At 27.9% G+C, this 26,953-nt stretch overlaps 2 protein-coding genes across 11 annotated transcripts in view; one reads left to right on the plus strand and one right to left on the minus strand.

The window, feature by feature from the left end:
- Positions 1–5,077: 5,077 nt before the first annotated feature.
- LOC145202162 (importin-9-like) overlaps positions 5,078–26,953 on the minus strand; it is a 31,491-nt gene continuing 9,615 nt past the window's right edge. For 2 of the 10 annotated variants that reach the window (XM_090079477.1, XM_090079481.1), the window contains exons 10-31: positions 26,608–26,759; positions 26,395–26,493; positions 26,195–26,298; positions 25,884–26,023; positions 25,064–25,142; positions 21,820–21,900; positions 20,354–20,501; positions 20,007–20,091; positions 18,112–18,179; positions 17,827–17,907; positions 17,582–17,710; positions 16,021–16,079; positions 15,110–15,236; positions 7,269–7,358; positions 6,991–7,157; positions 6,753–6,853; positions 6,643–6,672; positions 6,403–6,518; positions 6,185–6,290; positions 6,019–6,089; positions 5,580–5,677; positions 5,078–5,361 (exon numbers count right to left, since the gene is read on the minus strand). In XM_090079477.1, coding sequence (XP_089935603.1) covers positions 5,331–5,361; positions 5,580–5,677; positions 6,019–6,089; positions 6,185–6,290; positions 6,403–6,518; positions 6,643–6,672; positions 6,753–6,853; positions 6,991–7,157; positions 7,269–7,358; positions 15,110–15,236; positions 16,021–16,079; positions 17,582–17,710; positions 17,827–17,907; positions 18,112–18,179; positions 20,007–20,091; positions 20,354–20,501; positions 21,820–21,900; positions 25,064–25,142; positions 25,884–26,023; positions 26,195–26,298; positions 26,395–26,493; positions 26,608–26,759 — 2,162 coding nt within the window. In that variant the 3' untranslated portion in view covers positions 5,078–5,330. Of the gene's footprint in view, positions 5,362–5,381; positions 5,678–6,018; positions 6,090–6,184; positions 6,291–6,401; positions 6,521–6,642; positions 6,673–6,752; positions 6,854–6,990; positions 7,158–7,268; positions 7,359–15,109; positions 15,237–16,020; positions 16,080–17,581; positions 17,711–17,826; positions 17,908–18,111; positions 18,180–20,006; positions 20,092–20,353; positions 20,502–21,819; positions 21,901–25,063; positions 25,143–25,883; positions 26,024–26,194; positions 26,299–26,394; positions 26,494–26,607; positions 26,760–26,953 lie in introns of those variants that run through there. The other 8 variants (XM_090079480.1, XM_090079484.1, XM_090079479.1 and 5 more) reach the window with 6 other exon arrangements.
- Positions 8,011–13,185, plus strand: LOC145202394 (uncharacterized). Its single transcript, XM_090079486.1, has 9 exons — positions 8,011–8,539; positions 8,733–8,786; positions 9,161–9,238; positions 9,378–9,455; positions 10,207–10,269; positions 11,849–12,022; positions 12,116–12,228; positions 12,406–12,751; positions 12,871–13,185. Exons 1-9 carry the CDS (start codon positions 8,359–8,361, stop codon positions 13,056–13,058), a joined length of 1,275 nt encoding a protein of 424 aa, XP_089935612.1. The 5' UTR covers positions 8,011–8,358; the 3' UTR covers positions 13,059–13,185.

A 26,953-nucleotide genomic window follows, 5' to 3' on the forward strand; every position in this document is an offset into this window, starting at 1 on the left:
TGCTTTTTCCTAGTTTATATTTAGATATGTGCTACTGGTTGGTTCTCAAGTTCAACGATTTCAGATATTTTTTACCCGATACCAGATATCTTTTACAACGATTTCAGATATTTTTTAGTAATGAAGGGACGTTATGCAGGTGTTCAAAACCTTATCCGAAGAGTTTGCTTTTTATGTTCATTGTTAAAATCATCAACTAATTTTTTCTATTTATGAAAGCAATAAATAAAAGTTAAAAAAAATCAGATGTTTTTTTGCAGATTTAAAAAACTGATTCTCTAAAAAATACATTTAATACATTTTATGAAAATAACATTCAAAAAAAGAGACAAACTGTTGTTTTAGGATTCAAAGCTGAGACAGAAAGAGTTGGCCAGGGCCCAGAACCCTAACTAGAGATTTAACACTTTCGGCAAAAGCATTCAGGGTCTTGAATTTTTTTCAGTTTATGCATTTGGTTTATTTTGAATAAAAGGTTATTAAAATTATTGAGACAAAACAAATAACAAATATTATAACAAAATAATGCATTTGCTTGAGTCTATTTTTTTTTTCAGGAATACAAAATCATACCAAAGTAAATTAAGCCATTCGATCTGTGAAAAAATATTACTCACTACTACGTAAAGTTTTTCAAATTGATTGGTTAAAAAATTACACCACTCAGTGGCAAGACGGAATTTAAGTTGCACGTTCATTCAGCGCCAATTATTAACATTAACTGTCTACTATTGAAAAAATTTAAAGAAAAACTGCATTAAAAACTTTCGGGAATAAGAATTGATTTTCATAGAAATATGGAAAAGAAGTGACTTTTAAATGAATGTGGAAGGAGCTAAAAAATAACTCTAAATAAATTCACCAACTTTTGTATGGAGCTATTAAAACAAAATTTTGGAGAGTAGAAGTGCGAGATTTGCTACAACAAAAATTTATTATTATTGTTTGGTTTAATTTTTAAAATGAGTTTAAAAATTTTTTTTTTTTAAAAACAAATAATGAAAGACAGGCTCACAAAATTTGCAGAAGTTGAAGGTTTACGCTACAAACCAACTTAAAGCAAATCGATCTCTAAATGAGTTACACAAAATCTTGTGGAGGTAAATCTTCAGCGCATTGATGAGTTTTGAGGAGCTAACCCCCCTGGACTGTTTTAAATAGACGAACGTGTCAGTGTGTAGTACATTCCACTATTATGTGGCGCGGCGTTCCAGGATGTTACTGCTGACCGCCTGCTGTACATGCGTCAACGTGTTAAATGTCAAACTAATAAAAATCACTTTTTCTTTTATCTTTTAAAATCAGAAAAATATTTCGTACCGTGAATGAGTTGTACTTAAAAGTTATCAAGTCTTTTTTTGAATTATTGGCAATCCTCTGGATGTATAACATTCATGGATTGTGTGACCCAAAAGAGAACTATCCCTTTTTCAACGATGGTTTGTGCCAACATAGAGGTCTAGTTTGTAATATTAGCTCTACTTAATTCAAAATCTTCTCTTTCAAATTTATGCCTAAAATTTGTTACAGGTAACAGCTTAATATGCATATTTGACAATGGAATTGAAGAATGGTGTATAAAATGACACTAAAGCCATATTACAATACTTAATACGTCGTTAGGCAGGTTGCTCTTTACGGGCGAACCCTATTTAGTCTTCTTATGTCATGATGATTGCTATGGAAAATTCTGTTTTCATTTCATAACATTCATGTTTTGCAGTTAATCAACGTAAGTCAATGCTTTTCTAGATTTAGTAGAGTTATATACCTGAAGTCGTAAGTACTGAATTTTTTATATGTATTTTATCATTTTAATTAATTTTTTAATAAAAGATTTTTTTTCTAAATATTTCATTGAAATTTGAAATAATGCAGATTCATTCAGATGCTAAACTGTTGTTTTATTAGCTTTTTTTTTTTTTTGTATGAACTTCAGATGAAAACTAAATTGCCCCGAAATGCCCCTTGACAGTTTTGATTCTTCAGCGCCCGCATTACCAATTACCCGCTTAAAGCTTTTAATAAGTGGCTCAAATTGAAAGAATTGTTAGAATAAATTTCTAAATATCAACAGAATATATGGGAGTTTGTTTTTTAAAACTCATCAAAAATATCGAATTATGCCAGTCAAGTAACAAGTAAAATTTTCTAAAAAGTGGAGTGAAATTCAGACACTACAACCTTCAACATCCGGACAGCCAGAGAAGAAGTTTAAAGGGTGTTACATCAAAGTCAAACAACGAAAGGCACAAAATTTGATATTAGAAAATTTTGACAGCGTAGAAAAACTCACTTGCAGTGTAGACGAGTTTTAGGAAGCTACAATAATATCAATACGGTATACTTTCAACTTCTTCAGAGCAAGCTCAAAAATACGAAAAAAATATGTTTAATAAATTTAAAAGGAACTGTTCCAATGCACAAAGTGTCTAATGCAGTGTTTATTAAATATCATAAAATTTTAATAAAACAAAAAGTAATGAAAAACAACATTTTTCAGAATAACTAATGAGTTTTATTTAAAAACGAAATCACAAAAGAAAAATAAATAACCTTTAAAATAATGCAAAAAAAGCTATTAAAATAATCATCAAATATTAGAAATTGTTATGAAAAATGTACATAGCAATATTTTTTAATGCTTTACAGATAATTTTAAAACCTTTAATGCAGGTTCCTTAAAGGACCTAGGTGAAATAAACAAACAATAATTTTTAAGAAATATGTTTGACAATTAAACACCATGTTTCTTTAGCATGTTTTAGTTATAAATATCTGATATCATCATAAATATATTGCACAACGAATTTCTGCATGTCTTTTTTTTCTCAATTTCAAAAATAATGTAAAAAAAAAAAACCCACTGAACACAGCAATGCAGAGGTACCCTCAATCCACCTCTGTCCATAGTTTTTATGTAGTCTCCATACAACTGAAAATAAAATGCAGTGTCAGTCAACAATTCATTTTCACTGACATCATCTTTTCTTGTATTCTTGTTCACTGACATCATCTTTTCTCTGTCACTGAGTACAAAAATGGCTCTGTTTTATATAGCCTGCAATATAAAACAGAGTCATTTTTGTACTCAGTGGCAAAGATGCTTCTAGTTCAGGCAATTGATTAATTATATCACAAGATTCTTCACTTCTAAAATAGCCACATTTTTGACATAAATGCTCAATATCAGTAGTGTAATCTGAAACATCATCTTTTAATTCCAATAACAGTTTAGCTTTTTCAATGTTTAATTTTTCAACAACATTTTGAACAGTTATAAAATATGTTCCGCCTGAACCTTGTCTAAACTTACTGAATGCTTTTTCAATATAATCTGTTGAGAACTCTCCTAACATAACATAAATGAAATTGTTTTTTTAACAAAAATTTACACATACTAACCCATAACAAGTATGCCGAATTGAAGTACCTGTATCTCTAGTTAAGGATTTTATTCTACACCCTTGTTTATCACTCATTTTAAGAGCCATATCTCCGAAATCAAGTAAATATTGCAAACTTATGTCTAGTTCTTCCGAAATAACTCTTTTACGAGAATCTAAAAATCGAGTATCACCGTAAATTTCTTTTACACTAACTATTTTCCAGAATTTAGTAACTTTTTCTAAAAAACAAATGGTTTCATTCATATTACAAGGGTGGATAACTTTTGAATAAGTTTTGAGAGCAGCTATAGTTTCATGACAAAACACTTTTAAACAGTGTGAAACATTTTGTCTTTCAATGGGTTTTGGATGTATAGCTACAAAATTTAGTCTAGATAATTTAATTAGCTGATCTTTCTCAAAATCAAATAAACATTTAAGGTCACTCCATTTAGAAGTCATATTTTGATTTTTTTCAAAATGCAATTCCTGTGTTTTTTCTGTTATCCAGTTATTTCTAATACTTTTTATACAATATCAGAAACCAATATTATACAATTTCATCTACCAATATTATACAATTTCTCTGATTCTCCTCTATATTTGAAAATACAGTACTGATAAAATTAATATCTGAAACATTCTTTGTCCTAGATGTAATTTTTGTCAGTGTTTTTACATTGGAAGTTTAAAATCTTTTCTTAACTAATTGTATAGACTTCGAGATGTTGAAAAATAAGAATACAATCTGATGATTGTTTCTATATTATAAATTTTGTTACCTACTTCTGATGCATTCATAGATGGAATATGATCTTGTAATATCAATCTTTGATGATCGACTTCAATGTTGTTCAGATAGCGAATTTTTTCTTCCACTTTTGACCGACAATCAAGAGTGGTAATATGGTTTTTAGATAATGAAGAAATAAAGCAACGAACACCAGCATGAAAACTTTCAAATTTAAAATTGCCTGAGATTTGAACAGCAAACATAGGTATACAGTTAACATAAAAGGAATTTGGTTGGATGTGCAAAACTTCATTTATAACAAAAGTTGTTACAGGACAAACAAATTTATGATTTTTAATATCTTCACATAAAGAAATGAACGTAAACTAATCACTTTTTAAATATTGTGACAACTCATCACACTTTTCATTTCTGATAGAAGACAACACTTTAGTAGTGGACCTTGGTTTTAAAGGTTGAGTTGGTATAACACTTGATGGAATATTAGGAAAAATTGAAGGAGGTTCGATTGGTCTATCTTTCCCATTGACACGAGCTTTTAAAAAATTTTCTGGAAAATGTCTTTCACAGACAACAGTATCTGGCTTATTTGGAAAATTACTTCTTGGAATTGAATTTATCCAACGATTTCGTTCTTCTTCATTCGAGGGAAGTCTATAAAATCGTACTTTATTTTTAGTGTCATAGTTTCCTCTACATCCAGGAATACAGCACTTTTTCACCATTTTGTGACTATCAACTGCTCTCAAATCAAAATTATAAGACTAAACTTTCCGTAATATTGTCCGCCCCCAGTCAAAAATACGGATTCGCGACGGGAAGGCCTGTAATAAGTATCGCCTTGATATATACATATATATAAACGTATATATCCATCCTGGAATAGTTTGATAGCAGAATAAATGGTGTTCAGCAGACAAATAAGCACAAAGTATTTTTTTTCATAGATCATTGTCATATACAAGTAAATATACATTTAGCAAGAAATTTTACATAAACTTTTTAGAACTGATTTCAATAGAAATAAAATAATTTTCTATGGAATATTAGTTTAAAAAAATTACACCTGACTATTTAATTTGGTAAAAAATGGTACCAAAAGAATGCGTTTCTTAGGGTCTGTCAAATTATAATCAGGGGGCTATCAACCTTACTTGAAGTGGTAAGATAACAAAAAGCAGACGACTTTAATCGAAACGGGAGTTGAGGTTGGAATTACTAAATGTTGAAGTTTTAAATTTGTTTTTGTTTTTTTTTCATCAACATAAAAACAACAGTAAAATAATTTCCTAGATAAAAGAGCAGGAACAACTCAACGGTTGTTTACATTGAGAAGTAGACTTGGAAAGCAGGTGGTTGCCCTTCTAGATTATTCCAGCAGAAATGAAATAAACAGAAGTCAGGTAACAAAAATATCCTAAGAAAACAAACCCAACCTTTCAAGGCATTGCTTTTCAGTGTCGTTAAGTGATTGAACGAAATTCGAAAAAAAAGGCAGCTGACGAAATTTCTCAAGAAAATTTTTAAGAAGAACCTAAAAAAAAACTTTGTTGTAAAACATATAGGCAGCAAATATATTTATAAATATATATGCAGTAAAAACATATGTTTATAATAATATATGCAGTAAAGATACGAACAATAATTAGCGTTCAACAAATTGTCTAGAACTTTCGACTGTAGTATCTTAGTTCATTTCAAGGTGTAAGTCTAAAGTAAACTTTTCACACAACATCAAAACATATTTCACACAACATCAAAACATATTTCACACAACATCAAAACATATTTCACACGACATGGAAATATCAAAACAGGTAAATTAGTAAAACTTTTCTCCGCTTAGAAAACTCAAAAAACTAAAAATCTTTAAACCTGAAGCTCTATTTCGTTTATAGGATCTTCTTTGGTATCTGGATCATCATCAAAATCTTCATCTTTAAGTCCTAAAAATTTATTTTCTTTAATATCTTTTCAAATGAAACTCGCTAAAAACTGCGCATATATACTAAATGGATATATAAAATAGTATAATAAGGACCATCAAACTCATTTGCTGGAGAAAACATCGCCTCAATCGTCTGTTGCAGGGTCATTTCGTTTGAAAGACCGTTATCTTCCCCTTCTTCGCAAGCATCAGTTTCTTCCTAAAAAAGTCACGAGATTTGAGAAGAAATTCTGGTTTATCCTTTTTAAGGCTAAATATAATTTATATATTATCTTTTTATTTTACAAAAAATCCCAAATAAAAGAACAAACCTCTTCGTCCTCGTCTTCGTCACTCTCTTCTGGATTGGCAGCAATCTCTAGCTGCACTAACTCGGAAACAATCAATTTAAATAACTTAATAGCCACTGGTATTTTAGAGAATTCTTCTAAAGCAAAAAAAATAAAATTGGTTGAGAAACGATGAAAGGATGAAACGAAAGAAAAGATAATAGAAGATGTGCACGAGTCTACTTGAAAAAATTCGAATCGGCGAGAAGAGATACAAAGTACCTTTTTTTGCATGAGATCTCAATACTCTTCCTAAAAAGAAAGAGTTGCATTAAAAAGGGAGGGGAAAAAAAAAAAAGGCTTTTAATTATATTGGATAGTTAATAAAATACCTTCTCCGGTAACTATTTCGTCACCATTTACGTAAATATCCTCAAAGCGAACGTCATTAGTTGCCACGGCATACAAAAGCAACTTGCAAATTGCATCAGAACTAAAACCATAAATAAAGTGACTTAGGGACGGTAACCGCGGTGTTGTAGCGATAACCTTCCCGATGTCACTCCATAAACACCAAAAACAGACGACAAAACGAAATTGGAATTTCAGGTTTTTTAAGAAAACACCTACCTCGAAATAATCTCATAGCCTCCAACGAAATTCGAATGTTTCGCACACCATTCGTTTAAAATATAATCTAATGCAGATTTTCCAGTGGGTCCAGGCACCGTACTCAAAAACTCCAACGTGCCTTCTATTTGGTGACGCAATAACTGAATAAATACCATGAGCAAAGACTAAACCAAAAAAAGAAAGCAAATAAAACCAAAGACGACGAAGAGGATGAAGATACAAACTCAATTTTCGTACACAAAATTTGAGAATAAAGCTCGCAACAACAATTTTACCTGTGTAATAGTAAAATATTGAGTCTGTTGTAGTTTGCTGAGCACAGATCTTAAGATAATTGACAAGTTATCTCCCAACATTGTGCCTGTCTAGAACAAAAATCCTCTGATAAATTGCTCTGTACCAGTTCTTATGCAATGTATATACAAACATTACAAATAACCACTTATTTACTATCCTAATTAAATAACCTTTTTCTTAGTAACAAATCCGAGAAAATATTAATTTACAGACCCGAGGAAAAGTTATTTTAACGCTTCTATTTATCTGGTTGACGCTAAATACAGGATAAACAAACAAAAAACAAAAAAAAAAAAAAAGCGAAACGATAAAAGGTAATTTCAGAAGTTAACTAACTCAGGTACCTTTCAAAGTAAAAGCTTATGCAAATAGAAAGTGTCACCATTTCGATGGATACTTTCATCTCTATTTAAATTTTTAGTTATTTGAAGTATAATTGTTAGCAACATTAGTTAAATACACCAGCAATTAAAATCATAGAATTTATTTTTAAAAAATCAGAAATATAAAATTTATATAAAATCGGAGGTTCTATGATTTGGCTAGTTTAAGTATAATCGAAAGAGCTTGTTTTTTTTGTAGTGAAATTTCACAATTCAAATTTTCATTAAAGCTTAAATCATTGTTTAACACGAATGAAGAGTTAAAATGAAGAAAGTATGGTCATATAAAGGTTGAGACAATTTAAGACAGCAGAGCTATAAAAAGTAGCACGACTTCATCTGACGACAATCGAATGATTTGAAAATATGATCAATAAAACTAGCGACAATTTACTGTCGTTCTCTTTGAGCAGATGTTTGATTTAACACGTTTAAATGTTTAATAGTAAAGTCAGTTTCTTATTTTTTAACTAAGGAAGTAATGTTTCTTTGTATTTCTTAAAAAAGTTTATTATGCTTTGAATATTTTCATCACCGTGGATTTCATTGCAACATTTCGCTCAAACTTAAAGATAACAATACAGAGCAAAGTCGAAACCGACGTTCGAAAAATCGCCGTTAATAATCGAACAGAAAGTTATTAGACGAAAATAACAAAAAAATATACAGAAATAAAAACAGGAATATGACGCCACTGTATATTTTGTTAGCTCTCGTAATTTCAACAAAATGTCAAACGATAGACATTCAGTCTTCCGAACTGATGGATCAGTCTGCAACAGTTTCCTCAACCGAGCAGTTATCTGATTATGTATCTGTCACAGGTGCAGTTTCTGATTACCAAACAATTTATGCAACTTCATCAGGTATGCTAAAAATTTTAGTTTCATTTTATGAGCAAATAATTTAGTAATAATGTAAATTTTTGTCTGCGAAAGTAAAATATTAAAAGGACATTTTTCTCAATTTAATTTTTTTTTAACTTTTTCAAACTTAAAAAATGAAAACTGAATGAAATTGAATGAAAATAATTTAAATAATTGAACTTTATAAATTTAGATCAAGCAACAACAAGCATATCACCAACTATATCTTCTAGCCAGGGTTCATCAGGTCAGAAATTTTAACTCTTTACAAATTGCTTTCAGAAAATTAAAAGCAACAGAATACAATTAAAAATATTATTACTTATAGACCGTTCTTCAAACATGCTTCTTTTTATATATAAAATTGAAACCTAACAGCAATCACGAACGGTCTAATTTTAATCTCAATTTTATTTGGTAACACAGTATTTAGTTAAAATGGATAACAAAATCACAGTTAATTGCCGCTTTAAAAACGATTTCTCGTTATAGAAGTGGTGAAAAAAAAATTAAATGCTAAAAAATCGGACGTGATAACAAAATTTTGCATAGGCTTTATTCTCTTTTCTGCAGCAAACTTTTAAGTATAATGTATGTATTGATGTGCTACTTCATGTTTAGTCGATACACTTACAAGTATGCTGTTGACAACATCTTACAACTTAATCAATCAAACAACAGTGAGTGCACCATCATCAGGTTAAAACTTTGACAATATTTTACATATAACTTATTCCAAAGTTTTTAAATAAATAGAATTCTAGAAGGAAAAATTCTTTGTCTGTCTGTATGTTTAGTTGATAAATTTACAAAAATAATGTTGTATGTATATGTTTAGTTGATGCATTTACAAGTGTAATGTTGGCAACATCTTACAACTTAATCAATCAAACAACAGTGAGTGCACCATCATCAGGTTAAAACTTTGACAATAATATATTTATAATTTATCCAAAAATTTTTTAAAATAGAATTCTGGAAGAAAAAAAATCTTTATGTTAATGTTGTTAAAAATGTAACAGAAAAAAAAAAAAGAAAATCTTTATATGTGTACATAAAAATAATCAAAATGTTTGTGTGTATATATGCATGCATGTGTATTTTCAAACATGTAGTTTTCAATATTTGAAAAAAATTTAATTGTACAAAAAACTTTGATCAAAAAGAATAATTTTCTAAAGTTCACCCTTTTTAATTTACTTAAATTGTCAACATTACACATACAAGCAAGCAAGCAAGCAAGCAAGCAAGCATGTATGCATGTATGTGTGCATGTATGTATGTATGTATGTATGTATGTATGTATGTATGTATGTATGTATGTATGTATGTATGTATGTATGTATGTATGTATGTATGTATGTATGTATGTATGTATGTATGTATGTATGTATGTATGTATGTATGTATGTATGTATGTATGTATGTATCTATGTATGTATGTATCTATGTATGTATCTATGTATGTTTATACAATGTTGACAACTATCTGAGCTAAACAATGAAGCATCTGTGAATGCAACACTGTCAGGTTAAAATGTTAACAAAAATTAATTTATATTCCAATTTAATTTCTGTAAGTAGAACTCTGGCAAAGTATAATTCTTATTGATCAAAGTATTTCACAATTTTTTCTTTACTATTATACTGTTTAATTTCACATTTAGTTCAAGTAACAAATATAGCTTCATCTGTAATAGCGAATGAAGAGCCTGTTAATGTAACACAAGGTACTTAATAAAGATAAAATATTTTTTTATAAAAAGGGATTTAAAATGTTATCAACTGTTACTTTAATTGGAGAAATTTTTACGGGAAAATTTTTTTCTAAAGCATTTATTTGTGAATCAACAACTGAATAACAGGGAGTAATAGCTGACACTTTAATGAAAAAGATTAATTTAAAGAAACATCACTAATTTTATTCTTAAGGCTATATTATACAATTTGTTTTGTAAACAATAAATACTTAATGAAAAACAAAATATATATCTGATACAGGAGTTTAAAAACATATTGGTAAATTTAAGAATTAAATGTTTGCTGTAATATTTTTTCCATTTTTTGTTTTTGAAGAATCTAATTTTTGGGATACCACACATTGGAAATATTAACAATAATAAATATTAGTATTTGGTTTTTTTTTTTTAATTTACATTTGTCAGTCACACACATAGCCATCCCTGAAGTTTCCATTTTTTCCCTAAATGTTGAAGATTTTCCCAGAAATCCTCCATGTCATTAAATACTATAAATAAGAATATTTATTGCTATAATAATGAACTTGTGACAGATTATATAATAGAAAATCTTTTTCTTGCACTACTATTAAAGTATAGTTACTTTAGACTCCAATATCATCTCAATTGAAGATTCTAATGAAAATAAATACATAAAACATTTAAAAAATAACCAACTTGATGATTTCTTTACAACTTTTTAACTTTTTCTCTTTATTCATTCTGATTTTTTATTGAACATCATCTTTCTTTAACTTTTTTTTAAGCTCATACTCCTTATGTGTTACACAAGAACGTGTCTTTTCCTTTCAGTGCATAAGCATACTTCAAAAGATTGTTTGAACGGGGTAAAAGCATTTTTAAGAAATACTACAGTGATCTTTTACTGGGGTGATTTGGTGACACTCAATGTAACATCTGGGTTTGCAGTATCAACAACTGAAGTGAAACTTAATGTATCTTCTGTTTTTTTATCAAAATCTATTATAGATTTTTACAACAACTTTTCTATGCATAAAAAATCTTCTTTCTTATTTTCTTATTCAAAGGCATCACAAGGAATAATTGCTTTCAAAAAAATATTTTTTATAAATGGTAATGTTTCAGACTCACCAGTGGACTCAAATATTTTGAAAAATTAGTTTAAATTTAAATTGTAGCCGATGGTTCTGCAAACTAAACTCATGGTAGAAAATGCTACTTTAACTGTAGGAAGAATAAGATAAACTAAATGCGTTGATTTTTGCTGTCATCAAGGATTAAACTTTTGCTGCCATTGACTACCCTTTGAATCAAGCCTTAATTTTATGGTTGTTAAACTATTTTTTTAAAAAAACTGCTTAGTGTAAAAAAATCTTTCCCAAAAAAATCTGACTTTATACAGAGTAAATTAAAACAATTACAAGAAAAGTAACTTTTATTTAATTTAGTGGTACAATTCAAAAAAAGACTTTCACAAAATCTTTTGACTGTTTAATTATTTGTCACTTAGTGAACATTAGAAATGAAAAGTCTTTAACAAACTAAAAGACTTGACATACCAATTTATATATATATATTCAACTTTCAGCACCAACCAGCTCATTGGTGAATTTTGCTACAGTAACCTCAAATGTTAGTACAACTACAGCACCAACCAGCTCGTTGGTGAATTTTGCTACAGTAACCTCAAATGATAGTACAACTAAAGCACCAACCAGCTCATTGGTGAATTCTGCTACAAAAACCTCAAATGTTAATACAGGTAAAAGTTAACTTAATAATAAATTTATGTTCAAACATTCACTAGCAACAAACTGGTATTGGTACTTGATATAATTTTTAAAATTTGTTTTAGTCATCAATTCAACTACTATTAACCCAACATCAATGGTCATTTATGTAACATCAACAACAGTTACTGACACATTAGAATTCAGTAACCTCGATCTAAGACCTGTATTAGTGAAGGTGAAATTAAATTTCTAAAGAAGCAAATAAATTTAAATACCTTTAAAGGTATTTTAAACTCACATGAAAACAGTAACAACTTATTATCTAATTTTTCTTAAGTTTATAAATACAGCTTTTATCTACGTAAAATCTAAGGAATGATAATTTTTCCTAATCAGTATTGTTCATGTGTAGGCATCTTTCAAACTAACAGACACATGGGATGCATTATTAGCTAGTACTAACAGTCAGCCTTATAATCAAATGAAAAAAAAAGTTCTAGATGGATTTGATGCACTTTATGCAAACGACTCAGCTTATTTAAATACAACATTAACTAACTTTACTGAAGGCAGTATTAATGTCAATGTTATCATTAATTTCAAACCAGAAACAACTGCTCAATCTGCACAAGAAAAAATAACTATGATAATCACAGCAGTTGATCAAAATACTTTTGTTGGCTTAACAACTGTTTCAAATTCATCAAAAGTTGTCCTTGTAACTAATGGAGTGTGGTCACCATGGAGTGATGTTACAGGCAAACTTTTTTTTTTTAATGATTTTGTAACAAAATCAATAAGCAGAAAACAATTAATTCCGTTTTTTTTTAAATTGCAAATTTTGAAACATTGAATTAATAAGTTCTTTATATTTCAGGAAAATGTGAAAGTGCATTAAAAAACCAAACTCGCGTATGTACTCCACCGACTGAAGGTGGGGATCCATGCATAGGTAGTAATACCAGAATAATTCCATGTGTATCTTTTTTAAGTGGCTCAGCATTGTTTGCACCACATTCAATCTTATCTCTGATATTTATAACTAGCACCATCTTTTTTTCATGAATTTTCTTTTTGACTATTTTCTTTGTATTATAAATTATTTGAATACTTTATTTCGTATAACTCTGTAAATAATTGTATAAATGATTGTATAATTACCTATTTGGAGAAAATAAAACAACTTATTTAACAACAATCTATTGCATAAGGCAGATTGAAATGCTAAAGGGAAAGCAAGAAGCGCCATTCTTTTATAATAAAATTGTTAAATGTATGTATTGGATTGCTCTTTCCTGAAAAAAAAGGTTGATTCTTCACATTATTAAAATGATGTTACAATAAACCTTCCATTTGGAGTATGTATCGACATCAGAATCAAACATTTGAAACTATGAAATAAAAGCTAGTGAACCTTAACATTAGTGTGAAATAAGAAAATGACATAAAACTAGTGTTGTTATATAACTTTGAAATTATTAGACTGTTGACTAAATCGATTAATGTATTTTTCAAAGTCGACCAAAATTGACTAATACATTTTTAAAATTGTCGATTAAGTTGAAATATTTGAATAAAAAATGTTATTATAGTCACGCACTTCAATGTTGCTTGACTATTTATTAATTAGATGCTATGAAGCAAATAGAACTTTAAGAGATAAACAAAAAAACTAGGTGGTATGTAATACTGTTATAATAACACATGCAGCTATTATATCAAGAGCATTTTGTTTGTTCATTTTTAATTCATCTAATCTATTAGATGAATTAAAATTAAATAAACAAACAAAATAAAACGGAAATAACAATCACAAAGTTAAGAAAAAAAAACTCAGGTGGGCATTTATAGCATTTTTCACAACAATTAAAGCAAAAAATTAACAAAACATTTTATTAATAAAAAATAGCAGTGTAGATAGGTGGGGACAGATGGAGTGGCTAAACTTTTTTTGGGGTAGCAGATTTATAAAACTTTTTTGCATCCTTAACTGAGTACTATAACACATTACTTAACATTTTCTTTTAAAAAGCATCAACTGCTTATTATAATGAGAAAAAGGAAGTATATTAATGAAGTGGCCCTACATAGAGTAAGCTAAGAGTTAAAGTTTTTGTGATACAGCAAATTAGGTTCAATGTTCAGATATTTTGGTTGAGTTAAAAAAGCAGCTATGAATGATATTCTTATGCATCGCTCAATCTTTATAAATAATTTATCTTTACAAGATAAACTATTTATAGATATTTATTTACTAATTGGTCAGCACCATAACAATATTAAATATTGATAAAATTAAATCAAGTGAAAAAATAGAAATAAGGTTGTTAGGATGATTAAATCAACTTTTAGTCAATTAGTAGAAAACCCATAGTCAATTAAATCAACTAATCAGTTTTTCAAAGTCAACTAATTTCAACTTTCAACTAGTCAACTTTTAGTTGATTTAGTCAAAGTTGATAACAACATTGCATAAAACATTTCTTAATGTATCTTTATCTAACTTGCTTGTTGGTTCCAAGACCAATATCTTACACAGATATACTTATATTTATGAGGAATATTTGAAGCAAAAAATGGAATCCGCTTGTACTAATGCATATGGCAACTTGGGTAAAGAATGTCAGGTTTCCACAATAAATTCTAGATTATGCTGACTGAATATAGAACCATGCTTTTATTACACCACAGATCTGTATTAATACTTTGTACTATTAGATCTTATTAAACCATGACTTAGTAACTACTTTGTTTATTTATTTTTATTTAGTAAAAAAAATTACAACCCCATTCAGAAAGTTTTCTTTATTTGGCCATGTTTAGCCAAATACTATAAATTGATTTCTAGTCTAGTAGTTTTTACCAATGCTGTTTTTTTACCTTTAGTGTTTTTTAGCTGTGAAATTGTTGTTAATTTCTTTTTAAATTAAAAAAATAAATATTATTCTGTTTTATGAGGGATAAAACTTGAAAGTTACTATTGCTGATAAGTTACAAGGATCAATATTTTTCCAACCATCCCTTGACTTTGTGGTATATTGTATATAACAAATAGTTATCAGGGCCTACTTTTCATGCACTAGTACTAAGGTAAACTTGAAACAAGATTATAATACCTTTAAAACTAGTGTATTAACAAGCTTTCCAACCAACAACGCACTACTTTCAGAACAACGAGGATCAAGAAGTTTGCAAGTTGCAGTCACAACATATGATAAACCATTTTGACCTGAACCATCGTGCCTGAATACACAGTTATTATTTTGAAGGTAGTATATATCTTTTAAAAAAAAATATAGAAAACTATAAAAGAAAAAAAAAATCAACAACTAGAGTACAAAAGAAGCCATTTTCATTACATTAGAGTAAAAATGATTTAAAATTAAAACTTGAATATTTAATTATTCAAAATTTACTAAAAAAGGTTGATGCTACCATTGAAACCTTTTGACTTTATTAAGAAAAAGCTGGAATTCCTGGTGCAATGTGCTGGGTTTTCCAGCTATTAGATATAAGATTTTACTATATTAAACAAAAATGTATTTGTAGCTAAGTGGTCATGTTTTTGGGATCTAAACCACACTGTGGTAATTAACTTTTTTGCAATAAACACATCAATAAATCACAAAGATCTCTCCAAACAAAAACCTGCTTTACAATTTTCCTCATTCAATTATACCATATACTTTTCCGAAAAACGCAATAAAAAACCGCTAACACATATTTACAATTTTTTGGTTTTCAATGGCAAAAACTATTAAAATTATTAGCTCTGTTATTACCTCCTTGCTAGGGGCAAGGAGGGTCAGAGGTTCTTATGGCTGGAACTTGGTTTATGAACCTCGAACATGGAGTCCGGGGTGGTCCAAACCTGCCCTAAACCCTTTCTTGGGATAAATTAGACCTGTGTGCAAAATTTGGTGAGGATCAGGATCAAAACTGTGGATTTGTGTAGCACATATACACACATAATTTCATCTTTATATATAAGATTACAAAAATAAGACTTAATTGAATTAAAGCTTACCATATAAAAACCTCTTGAGTAGCACATGCTATGTAAGCACGTATAGTTTCTCCACCACTCTGTAAGGAAAAAAAAAGAATTGACTTATCATTATAATTGATAACCTTATTTCTCTCTCAGATCAATATTTGCTTTTAATGAGATTATTTTTCTTGTCTTAACTTTGGTTTCATTTTACAATGAGTGAATTTTATGTTGCTAATTCTTTATTATAAAGATTCCTTTTCATCTTCAGTTTCTTTGTTTTTATGCACTTTCTTTTCTTTTTACTTTGCTTTTAAACACTTTTATTTCATTTTACTATTTAAATCTACTTTCAATACCACCTATCTACTTGCTCTCCACCTTTAAAAATATGAAAGTTAAAAAGATGACAAAATTTAAAAGTTCTCCCAACATGTTTTGATCATTCATTTAGACTGTTCAAGTAAGAAACTGTTTCTACATAGTAAAATTAGTGGTAAATAAAAGTAATTATAAAATCTTGACAAAAAAGACCTATTTAACCATTTCTACAAAAAAAACTGTCTATTATAGATATGATATGCAGGAAAAAAAAGTTTACTGAATCATAGAGATAAAGACATAAAATAATTAAGATTTTGTTTATTCAAAAATAGGTTTTTTTCACCAAATTTGAAATCCTTTTTTTATCTTAAATTTGTATCTTTCTGATAAGTCAATAAAGAAAGAAGCCTTGGTAATAGGTAAACTGCTCAACTTTTTATGAATATAACAAGAGTTGTGTGAGCTATTTTCTAATAAAACATTTTTCTTAGCTTTTTTACTTAAATGCCTAGGAGTTGTACCAATGTGTTATTAATGATTATAATAATGACATTTGAGTTGAGTTCATGTAGCGTGGTGAAGAAATAATTTTGCTTTTTAAAAGAACTTAAAGCAATTTTAATATCTAACATTCCAAATATATTTTACATAAAAATTACTTTTCTTACAAATTTGATCAGTTGTTTTTTTTTTTCTGTTTATACCTTTTTATAAAACAGAATAAATAGAATTTCAATTAACAAGAAACTTTTGCTTCTATAATCACTTTATGCAACACTTCTTAAACCAAAACATTAACAGTAATATAAAGTTCTTAAAAACTTTTAAGAAATAAACAGCTTTCTGATAACTAAAAAAAAACAGGGCAAACTGAGGAATTGCGAACCTAAATATAAGTTAAACACTACAATTCAAACTTTTTTGTCTTAAATATTAACCTTTTTTTTTTAAAAAAAATTTTACATTGGTGATTTGGTAAAAAACTATTATCTAATTTATTTCTAATAACACAATGGACTGAGACTTACTAAGATGTATGGTTACTATTACTCAGTTTTAACTGCTTCCAAAGGATTTCATTAACTAAAAAGTACATTACTGTTGAAAAACGTATAAAATACCAAATAGAATGCTATGAGAATTCTGCTGAAAAGTTTAGAACAGAGATGGTATTATTGAACTTCATTGAGACAAAATTAAAAAAAAAAAACTTTTTTTAAATTCAAACTTAAAAGTATTTCAAAAAAAATTTGGATAACCAAACTTAAACTACCTGTAGTATAGCTACATCATCAGAATCCATTATCTTTTTAATAACCAATGGGAATGATCGCTTGAAGAATATTTCATTTAAGGGTTTAGGTCCTTTACGAATTATCTGAGTAATAATGTCTAATGTAGGCTGCAAAAAACATTTTAAAAAATTTTAATTTTCTTCTTGCAGAAAAAAACATACAAAAATTTAGTAGGGCACCAATTTTACAAATGAATCTGAAGAAACTTTTTAGCTCAACCTACCGGCACTATAGCTGGTGGTATCTTTTCAGGCAAAGCTTCTAAAATGCTTAGTAAAGTTGGAACTGTTTTTTCAAGTATATGCTAAAATATTAAAAAATAAAATAAAAATAAATTAATTTTAATCAAACAAAAATATTTTAGTATTAAAATTATGAGTAAAACTACTGTTGAACTATAATAGAAAGTTTATAGAAAAGATTAAGAATAAATCATACAACCAGCTGGTTAAAAAAAATTATATTATTCCAAGAAAATGGATGGTTTAAAAGAAATTTAAAGTCCTACCTGAGAGCATATGGGAATGGAAACAAGTTCACTTATCAGTTCTTCAATAATTGGACTTAAATGATGGTCTAAATAGATTAATATACTGGTGAAAATAATTTATTAAAACTAAAGTAGTAAGATAATAAATCATTTAAGAAAATCCCAAATTAAATCCTGCTTTAACACTAAAATTAATAATTAAATTTAAAAAAGTAATAAAAATACAAAACTTAAAACTTTAATTTATTATTAGAATTTTCTTGCTTTATAGTGTTAAGACAGAAAAACATGTAAAAGGTATTGAGTTTACAATGAACATCAGCACTCCATTGTTCTTGCTTAGAGAGCATGCAACACTTTAACAAAAGAAGTCTTCTATCAAAACCAGCATTATGTCCTTCAGCATTTTAAACAGAAAAATTCCATCCAGGATCTTCTACAGACTGGAAGATCACGCTTTGGTGGGGAACAAAATCAGTAAGAGTGCTTGGTCTGTACTTTTTAAGGATGATAATGGGAATACAGTCACAATTAACAGCAAAAGATATTGCAAAATATTAAGAAAATTTGTGTTTCCTGCTATTGAGAACACACCTGGAATGTGGTAACATCAAGATGGGGAATCTGCTCACTAAGCCTGAGAAACCAGGCAGTTTTTAAGACAAATTTTAAGAGTTTTATTAGTTGTTGCACTCCCCGGATCTGACATCCCTAGATTTCTTTTAATGGGATATTTGAAACAGCAAGTGTTTGTTAATAAGTCCTGAACTATTCCTGAGCTGAAGGACAATATTCATCAGGAAATTCAAATAATGAACCGAGTCGCTTTGCAAGCAATTACAGAGAGTACCATAGAAAGAGCCTTTGTGGTGAGGAAAATGGGGGTCATATTTCAGGTTAAAAAGCCTTCAAGATGTTATATTGTTATAAAGAAAATTACAAAATAAAAGTGAAAAATTTATTTCAATTTTAAATGGTTAAGTTACTTTTGGAGCACAGTGTTTAAACTTAAAAGATTTATCACATTACTTGTTCTAAACTACTAAAACTAAACATTTAGATATTTAATTTTTTTTTTTTTTCTTTTTTTTCTTTTTCTTTTAGAATAAGATTTATTTATTCTTCATTTACATTTTTGTTTTAAAAAGAAATTTAAAAAGAGAATGATTTTTTTTTGTAAAAAGTACTTGTTATCAAGTGAAAAATTTAAACATTAAAGTTTTTTTATTTTTAATAAAAAAATCATTCTCTTTTTAATTTAAAAAGAGAATGATTTTTTTTTGTAAATGTCTTGTTATCAAGTGAAAAATTTAAACATTAAAGTTTTTTCACTAAACTGATTAGCATCAAGATAACAAAGAAAAGCATTCCACTGATTTTAAAATGAAAAGTTTAATTGAACATGATAATGATTTCAAAATTTGCTTTATATTCATTTAATACAAGAGTTACAATTATGCATGACACTATCTCTAATACAATTATTACCATCTGACAGGTAAACCTCGCAATCAGAAAATTCATTAAAGTCTGACAGGTAAACCTTGAAATCAGAAAATTCATTAAAATCTGACAGTTAAACCTTGCAATCAGAAAATTCATTAAAATCTGACAGATAAACCTTGCAATTAGGAAATTCATGAAAATTGGATATGAAAACAAAGATTATCATTTAATAGATTTAAGTTTCTAATTTTTTAGAGTTAGACAAACTTTCTAAAGATGTTTTTTTTTTTTTTTTTTTCACATTTTTTTTAGTTATGTGGAAAAATGAGTTAAATATCAGCAGAATTTCTGTATATACCTGTGCATTATCAACAACAGATATTGAAAAAAAAAACTTTACGATTAGAGGGTATATTTTATTTACCAAATTTAAAGAAAATAAAAAGTATTTTAATTAAAATACTTACCAGATCCAAACTTGATGAACAAAGCATTAATCAATGGAATCAAGTTCCCTAATTCCACAATTCTTGCTGTAAAATCTACATTGATCTACATTTTAAAAAAGCACAAAAGAAATCACTGCTTCAAGTTAACAGATGAATATTGAAATAAGCTCAATTTTCACATTTTTTTATGTGAAAAAATAGTACAAAAATTGAACAACCAAATAAACAACTTTATACTAAGTTATTCTTGACTCCACCTCCTTAAAAGTAATTAGGCATTTTGAAGGAGTTATTTTGAACTTGTACGATTAAACTTGTCTAAACAAAAATTTAATAAAACTCAAATTAATTAACACACAACTCACTGTAATAACAATGGATAGGGTTTCAAGAGTAATCGCCAGCACACTGTCACTATAATGTGTAGCAATTGAAATTAAACCAGACATAATAGCTTCAAGTTCTCCCAAGATTATGCCATGTCTTTCATTTTTTTGAAGAAACCCACAAAATCTTCAGAAAATACATAAGCATACTTTATATACATATATTACATTCAATCAGTTCATCAAATGTCATACAATATCATCAAATGTCATATAATGTCATAAAATGTTATACAATTGTATAACATACATTTTATATATAAATACAGTTGTGGACAAAATAGTAGTAATGACTATTAAAATAGTTATGTGTGATAATAATTTCATTTAAATTTAAATGTAAATTAATAATTTCAGGTATAACAGTAATAGATACATTGAATAATGAATAAAAAAGATTAGTAACACTGTTCAAATTACTTTGGGGAAGTCATGAATTTTAAAGAATATATTTAGATTTCTTGGTTACAATAATATCTGTTATTTCTTATTAATACATTTATATTAGCTGTTTGTTTATTTGTTTTTAATAATATTAATCAAAATTAAGATTGATTTTAGTATTAATCTAATGAAATATATAAAATAATTGAATAAATTTATTCTATAAATAGAATTATGGATCATGAAAAACATTGTAGTGCAGAAAAAAACATCTTAATCTAAAATTAAAACAAGAAGGAAAAACATGCATTTATTCATGAGATATTTTTGTTCTCCTATGATGATCAGAAATGCTTAAAAATGAAAAAGTGTAGGTGAAAGACAGATTAATAAAACATGGCATGAAAACAGATTAATAAAACATGCTGCTGTTGCTGATCCTTTTGCTACTTCCTGCTATGTTAAAGAAGATTTAAATTTAAGTGAATGGTACATATACAGATAGGAGAAAATAAATTAGTCACTAGAAGCCCAAGAAAGGTTCTCCTTTAGAAAAGACGTGGTAGCAAGATTATGTTTTTCAAAAATCCATGTAGGTCAACCTGTTTCAAAATGGCGTATTACTTTGTGGTCTGATGAGAGCAAAATTATTTTATTTGGGTCAAGTGGACATTGAATATATGTAAGGGGGCCACCTAACTCTTCATACAAACCGCAACATACTCTAAAAACTGTTAAACATGGAGGAGCAAAAATAAATATTTGGGCTTGCTTTTTTTATTATAGCTTAGGACCAAACTTTAAGATCGATGGAACTATGGATCAAAATATTTATCTCGAAATAGTACAAAACACCCTGCTGCCCTATGCCAAAGAAGATATGCCACTCAAATGGGTTTATATGCAGGACAATGACCCAAAGCATACCAGTTGCAGAGTGAAAAGTTGGTTATAATTCAGTATTACAATTTTATTTACAGTAATTGTTTAAAGAAAAAAAAGATCAATTTGTTAATTTTGATCCCACTATTATTACTTTATCCAACAAATGTACAACATACCCAAATAGAGACTTGACAGCAAATACTCTAAGCACAGGACTTTGATCTTCTTGCAATGCTCTAACCGTTGCTTGGATAGTTCTAAAATAAATAATGAAAATTTTTACAATAATCATATTTTTTGTACAAACTATTACATGAATAACAATAAGAAGATACTTAAAATATTGAAATTTAGTAATTCTTAGAAAAAAACCTGCTAAAACATGGATTTTTATTAGTATAAGAAATTTTCATTTACTTTATTAATATATGAAATGTGCATTTTATTTCTTAAATTTTAAATAGAATATTCTCATCAGTTGTCTTAAACAGTAAAAACTTTTTAATCGGTGCTCCTAAAAATACCATTACCTTAAAGAAAAAAACTTCATGATATTTTTTTTTTCCCATAGGGAAACACAGATATTTGAAAATAAATGATAAGCAAAAAAAATGTAGAGCAGAAGCTTCACACAGTGCAGGACAGTTAATAGGATTTTCCTAGGAGGGTTGTTTAAATAAAAAGGGGATCAAACAAAATTTTATTTCATTTTGCTAGCCAGCTATAATATTTATCTACTACATGAATAGTAACACTAAAAGACATTGATACATTTTTCTTTACAAGATTATGATAAGGGTAGGAGAACTGAAGAGTAGGGGTTTTTGTAACACCCCTGGTGATGACCTTTCAGGGTGCTGGCTCTTAACATCACACTGAAAATCCATCATAAACACTGAACCAAATTAACTAGCAAATTAACTTTAAAGTTGTGGCATCCAAACAAAACTTTGTTTACATCAGATTTAACATAAAATTTGCTAGAAGTGGAGCAACATCAATTAGTAAGTGAAGTTCTGGTGTAGGAAATATTCCCTTAATTAGTATCAGGATGCTGATCAAGCAACAAAATTCAAATATTTTGTAGTTTGATCTATGAATTGTGTGTAGTTAGATAAACTATTGAACTGCCTGATTATCTATTACACCTATTATCTATAAACTGCTTTTGAGGTTGCGTTTCTCTAAAAATATATATAATAATCGTATATCATGAATTGGTTTGTTTGATAAAAATATCTAAGAATATTTAGAGATGAATGTAAATAAATAATCTATATTTTTTTGTAGTTTTGATTAACTACTCGGTATTTAATGTCACAAGACAGCTTATGTTAATTTTTGCATTACATTTATGTGCATTTACTTTGTAATTGAATTGTGAGAATAGAGGAGTTTGAATTGAAAACTGCTATTTAACAATATATATTGTGATTTATGTTCTTGACAAAATTGATCTTAAAAATGCCTTTACTGCTGTCAGTGTTTGTTAACAAATTATTGAAAACTAAACAATGTTTTTTGTCAAGAGTACATTTAAACTGTCTGGTCAATAACCAAACTTTTACCATTTGTTCAATAACCAGGCACTCAGTTACCCACCTACTGTGAAAAGAAAAGAACAAAGTTGTAATGTAAAAAATATATTATGAAAGTGAGGAGTCTTTTTCTTTACTTATAATAAATTCTAACAAATTAACAAATTCTACCTTGGAAACTGAAATGGATACCCAGGTACCCAATTACTGAGCAGATGGTTAAAAACATTTCTTTTTTTACAAACTAAGTAGCATGCAGTCAGAACAGAACTTAACTATACAGAATTGAATTTAATTGAATTATTTTTGAGTTTAATTCTGTTAAAATTAGTTTTAAACATTCACATTCTTAAAAATAACAATGGTAAGATATTTTTTAAATTTTTTATAGCAATCCCTTATTGATAATTTTTCATCAGAAGTATTAAAGAGTTTGTTATAAGATTTTTACTACTTTTCTTGGACAAGTGTTAATTTGCATGTACAGAAATTAATTGCACAATATTGTTTTGTCGATAGTTTACAGGGAAAATAAGTGTTTTTTATATTAGCAATTTATCAAATATCCATTTTATTTTCTATGTTATTTTCACTAAATTATTTTCAGCAACTAATCACATTTTTTGAAAAAAAAAACTCTGTCAATAAGAATGGCACCTAAAGGTAAATATTTAAATGAAACTCAACAAAAACTTGTTATAGACTTAATTAAACAAGAAAAATCTTATAGAAAAGTACAAGAAATTACAAATATTCCTTTGATATCAGTTTATATTCCAATGCACAGAGCCATTATAAAGTAATAGAGACTATATAGCACATTTAAAATTTGTACTGGATGAGGACAAAAGCTGAATACAACTCCAAGAGATAACAAATATTAAAAAATATTTAAAAAAAAAATTATATAATGTTGCAAAAAGTCTGAAAAACCTCATAGGAAGTAGATTTCACTAATGCAAATTAGAAATTGTATTCCCAAAGCAGGGTTTAGTAGATATATAGCTCAAAAGAAAAAACATTTTTAACAAAAAGTCATATGAAGAAGCAACTGAATCAATAAATTATAGTTATAAAAAAATAGTATAGTTAATACCATTATCTTTTTAAAAGAAAGTTGAAAAAAATGAACCCAAGCTTAACTTAAAAAAAAATTGAATGGAGCATAAAGGGGAGAAGCTTTTCATTTGAGTTGCATAAGAGGAACAGTAAAACATGGTGGTAGAAATGTGATGGTTTGAGGTTGTATGGGATGGTATGGTGTTAGTAAATTAGAATATATTGATAAAGCATGAATACTAACTTGTACATAGATACATGGGACTGAAATTTAAAATTCAAAAGGACAACGATCCAAAACACACTGTTAAAAAAACTCAAGACATTTTTGATGAAAATGACATAAATGTTTTAAAATAGTCTGCACAAAACCCTAATTTTAATTCAAAACATCTAGTAGAAGCAAAAGGAGAAGCTACTAAATAGTGAAATGTAAAAATAAATAAAATCTTTATTTGTTAGTTATTTTACAAAATAATTCCACATAGCTTAAGTATTTTCTTGTACAATTGTTTTCTGTACATTTTCTTGTACAATTGCTTTCTGTTTTTCTTGTACTATTGTTTTACCCCTTTTTTAAAAAAGAAATTAATTTAGTAATTTACAAAAAAAAAATACTGCTATTTTTTTTTTAAGCCTTTCTTCAAATAAAAATTCTCAGAAAAAAAAAACATTTTCAACAATTAGTGTAAATTACAATAGTTGCATCTAAAATACCAAATTTACTCAAAAATGACTCTGTACAACTAAATTCTGTTCTGACTGTATAGTTAAATTAAAATTATGAAATGAATTTCCCAGGTGCAAAAAAGAATCAACTTACTGACATAAAGCATTATCATCTAAAATTGCAACATATCTACTAGCACACCAGAACGATTGACCAAGTAAGAATGGAGAACCTAACACAAAAAAAAAGTTTAAAAAAACAGCCCAAATTTATAACTAAGATATATATATAAAAAAACATTCATTTATTTGAACATTAAATAAATGGTTTAGTGAAAGAATGTTACATTTTTTTTTTTTTTATAAACTGCATTTGTTTTTGCTATGAACTGTATTTGTTTTTGCTATGAACTGCATTTGCAATGAATAGACATTTTTATTTTTAGCTGACAGTGTGGTATGAGCATTGTGCTAAGAATACTTGAATGATAGTAAAAAAACTTGAATGGTAGTAAAAATCTCACAATTGTTTGGATTAAACTGAGATTTAACAGATTTAACTCAACTTGAGATCTTTTCAGAGTATTGAAATACTTACAAAACAAAACTGTCAACCAAAAACATCTCGGGGTAAAATGGTAACTTTAATTCCCAAATCACATCAAATATATTTACTTAATGAAACTTTCTGTAAGCAATTTTTTATAAATTCCACTGCTTTGCATTCTGGTGTATGCTTTCAAATAAAAATTAACTCTTACACAAAAGTAAAATGATCTCTACCATAGTGCTTAATGTAGGAGTGCAATAGTCACTAAAAGGCAATGATGTCAAATGGCATCACTGGGAAATAAAGGGTTAAATACAATCAACCACTCAACTATAGTTAATCTAAAACTGCAAAAACTTCAGGCAAAAAATTTATGAAGTTTTAGATTAAAACTTTATGTGAAAATTGCTCAAAATTATCATACCTTGTAAATTAGATGAAGACAATAGCATTTCAAAAAGAAAATTCTTAAAATCAGATGCTATTTCACCAGACTCCAACTTTTCTTCTATACTTGGTTGAATGTAGCCCAGAGATAATAAACAGACTTCATTGTATTTCCACCTTTAAGGTTGATTTGATAAACTCAATTATAACAACATCAACAACAATACTAATAATAACAGCAACAACATGTTTCTTTAATTTGGTTTTCAAAAGTAATGTACTAACTACTTATTTAAACATTGAGGTTTAAAAACAATAATATTGTTAAAATAAAAAGTTTATTAGTACCAGCTTGTTTCATTTTGAGATTTTAGCTCATCAGCCCTGTACTTTAATCTTGCAACAGCATTGCACATTTTCTTTGTAGCACTTTTAAAGCGTTCTGATAGACTCTAAGTTTATTAGTTTGATAAAATAAGCACAGATACTGAAAATACCCCAAAACTAACTTTATAACTCTATAAAGTTTGTAAGTAAAAAATATTTACCAGTAATAAGTATTGTGCAGAAATTCGCACTGAATAAGAAAATGTTTCTTCATCCTCATCTTCAACAAACTGATTTGGATCATTAGACCATAAATCTATCTGAAAATGAAATAATAGTTGCCAAAATGAGCCATTTTTATTTTTATACTACTTTCATATACTTTGAAATTTTCTGATCTAATTATAAGTACAGTTATGAAAAAAAACTCTTGCTTGTTCATCTGTAATTTGCATGTAAACCATTGTATAGAATAAAATGTCCTCTAAGTATTGATCAACTGTTCTTTTAAACTTTGGTGTTTCAACTAATGCAGAGATGAATTCAAATATACTGAATACTAAATTCTCAAAGCTGAGAATTTCTCCTAAAATAAAAAACAAGTATAAAAAGATAAACTTTAACTTAAATAATCAATGGCAAAAAATGACAATAATGACAATTAACTTTTAGAGAAGGGGTGTCAAACAGTTGGTCTGCAGACCAATTTCTTTGGGCTACAAAAGATTAAATTTTTCAAAAAAATTGCAAAACAAAAATTGTTGCACATATATATTATTT

The sequence above is a fragment of the Hydra viridissima genome, unplaced genomic scaffold, assembly GCF_058129835.1.
Source record: "Hydra viridissima isolate aposymbiotic clone 2 unplaced genomic scaffold, HvirCarnegie_v1 scaffold_2, whole genome shotgun sequence".
Classification (NCBI taxonomy): Eukaryota; Metazoa; Cnidaria; class Hydrozoa; order Anthoathecata; family Hydridae; genus Hydra; species Hydra viridissima.

Excerpts from the sequence above, each read along its gene's own strand:
- LOC145202394 (XM_090079486.1), top strand. The coding sequence starts at position 8,359 with ATGACGCCACTGTATATTTTGTTAGCTCTCGTAATTTCAACAAAATGT. Across the intron at positions 10,270-11,848 it reads GCCTGTTAATGTAACACAAG|CACCAACCAGCTCATTGGTG; the intron begins GTACTTAATAAA and ends TTCAACTTTCAG. Across the intron at positions 12,023-12,115 it reads AACCTCAAATGTTAATACAG|TCATCAATTCAACTACTATT; the intron begins GTAAAAGTTAAC and ends AATTTGTTTTAG.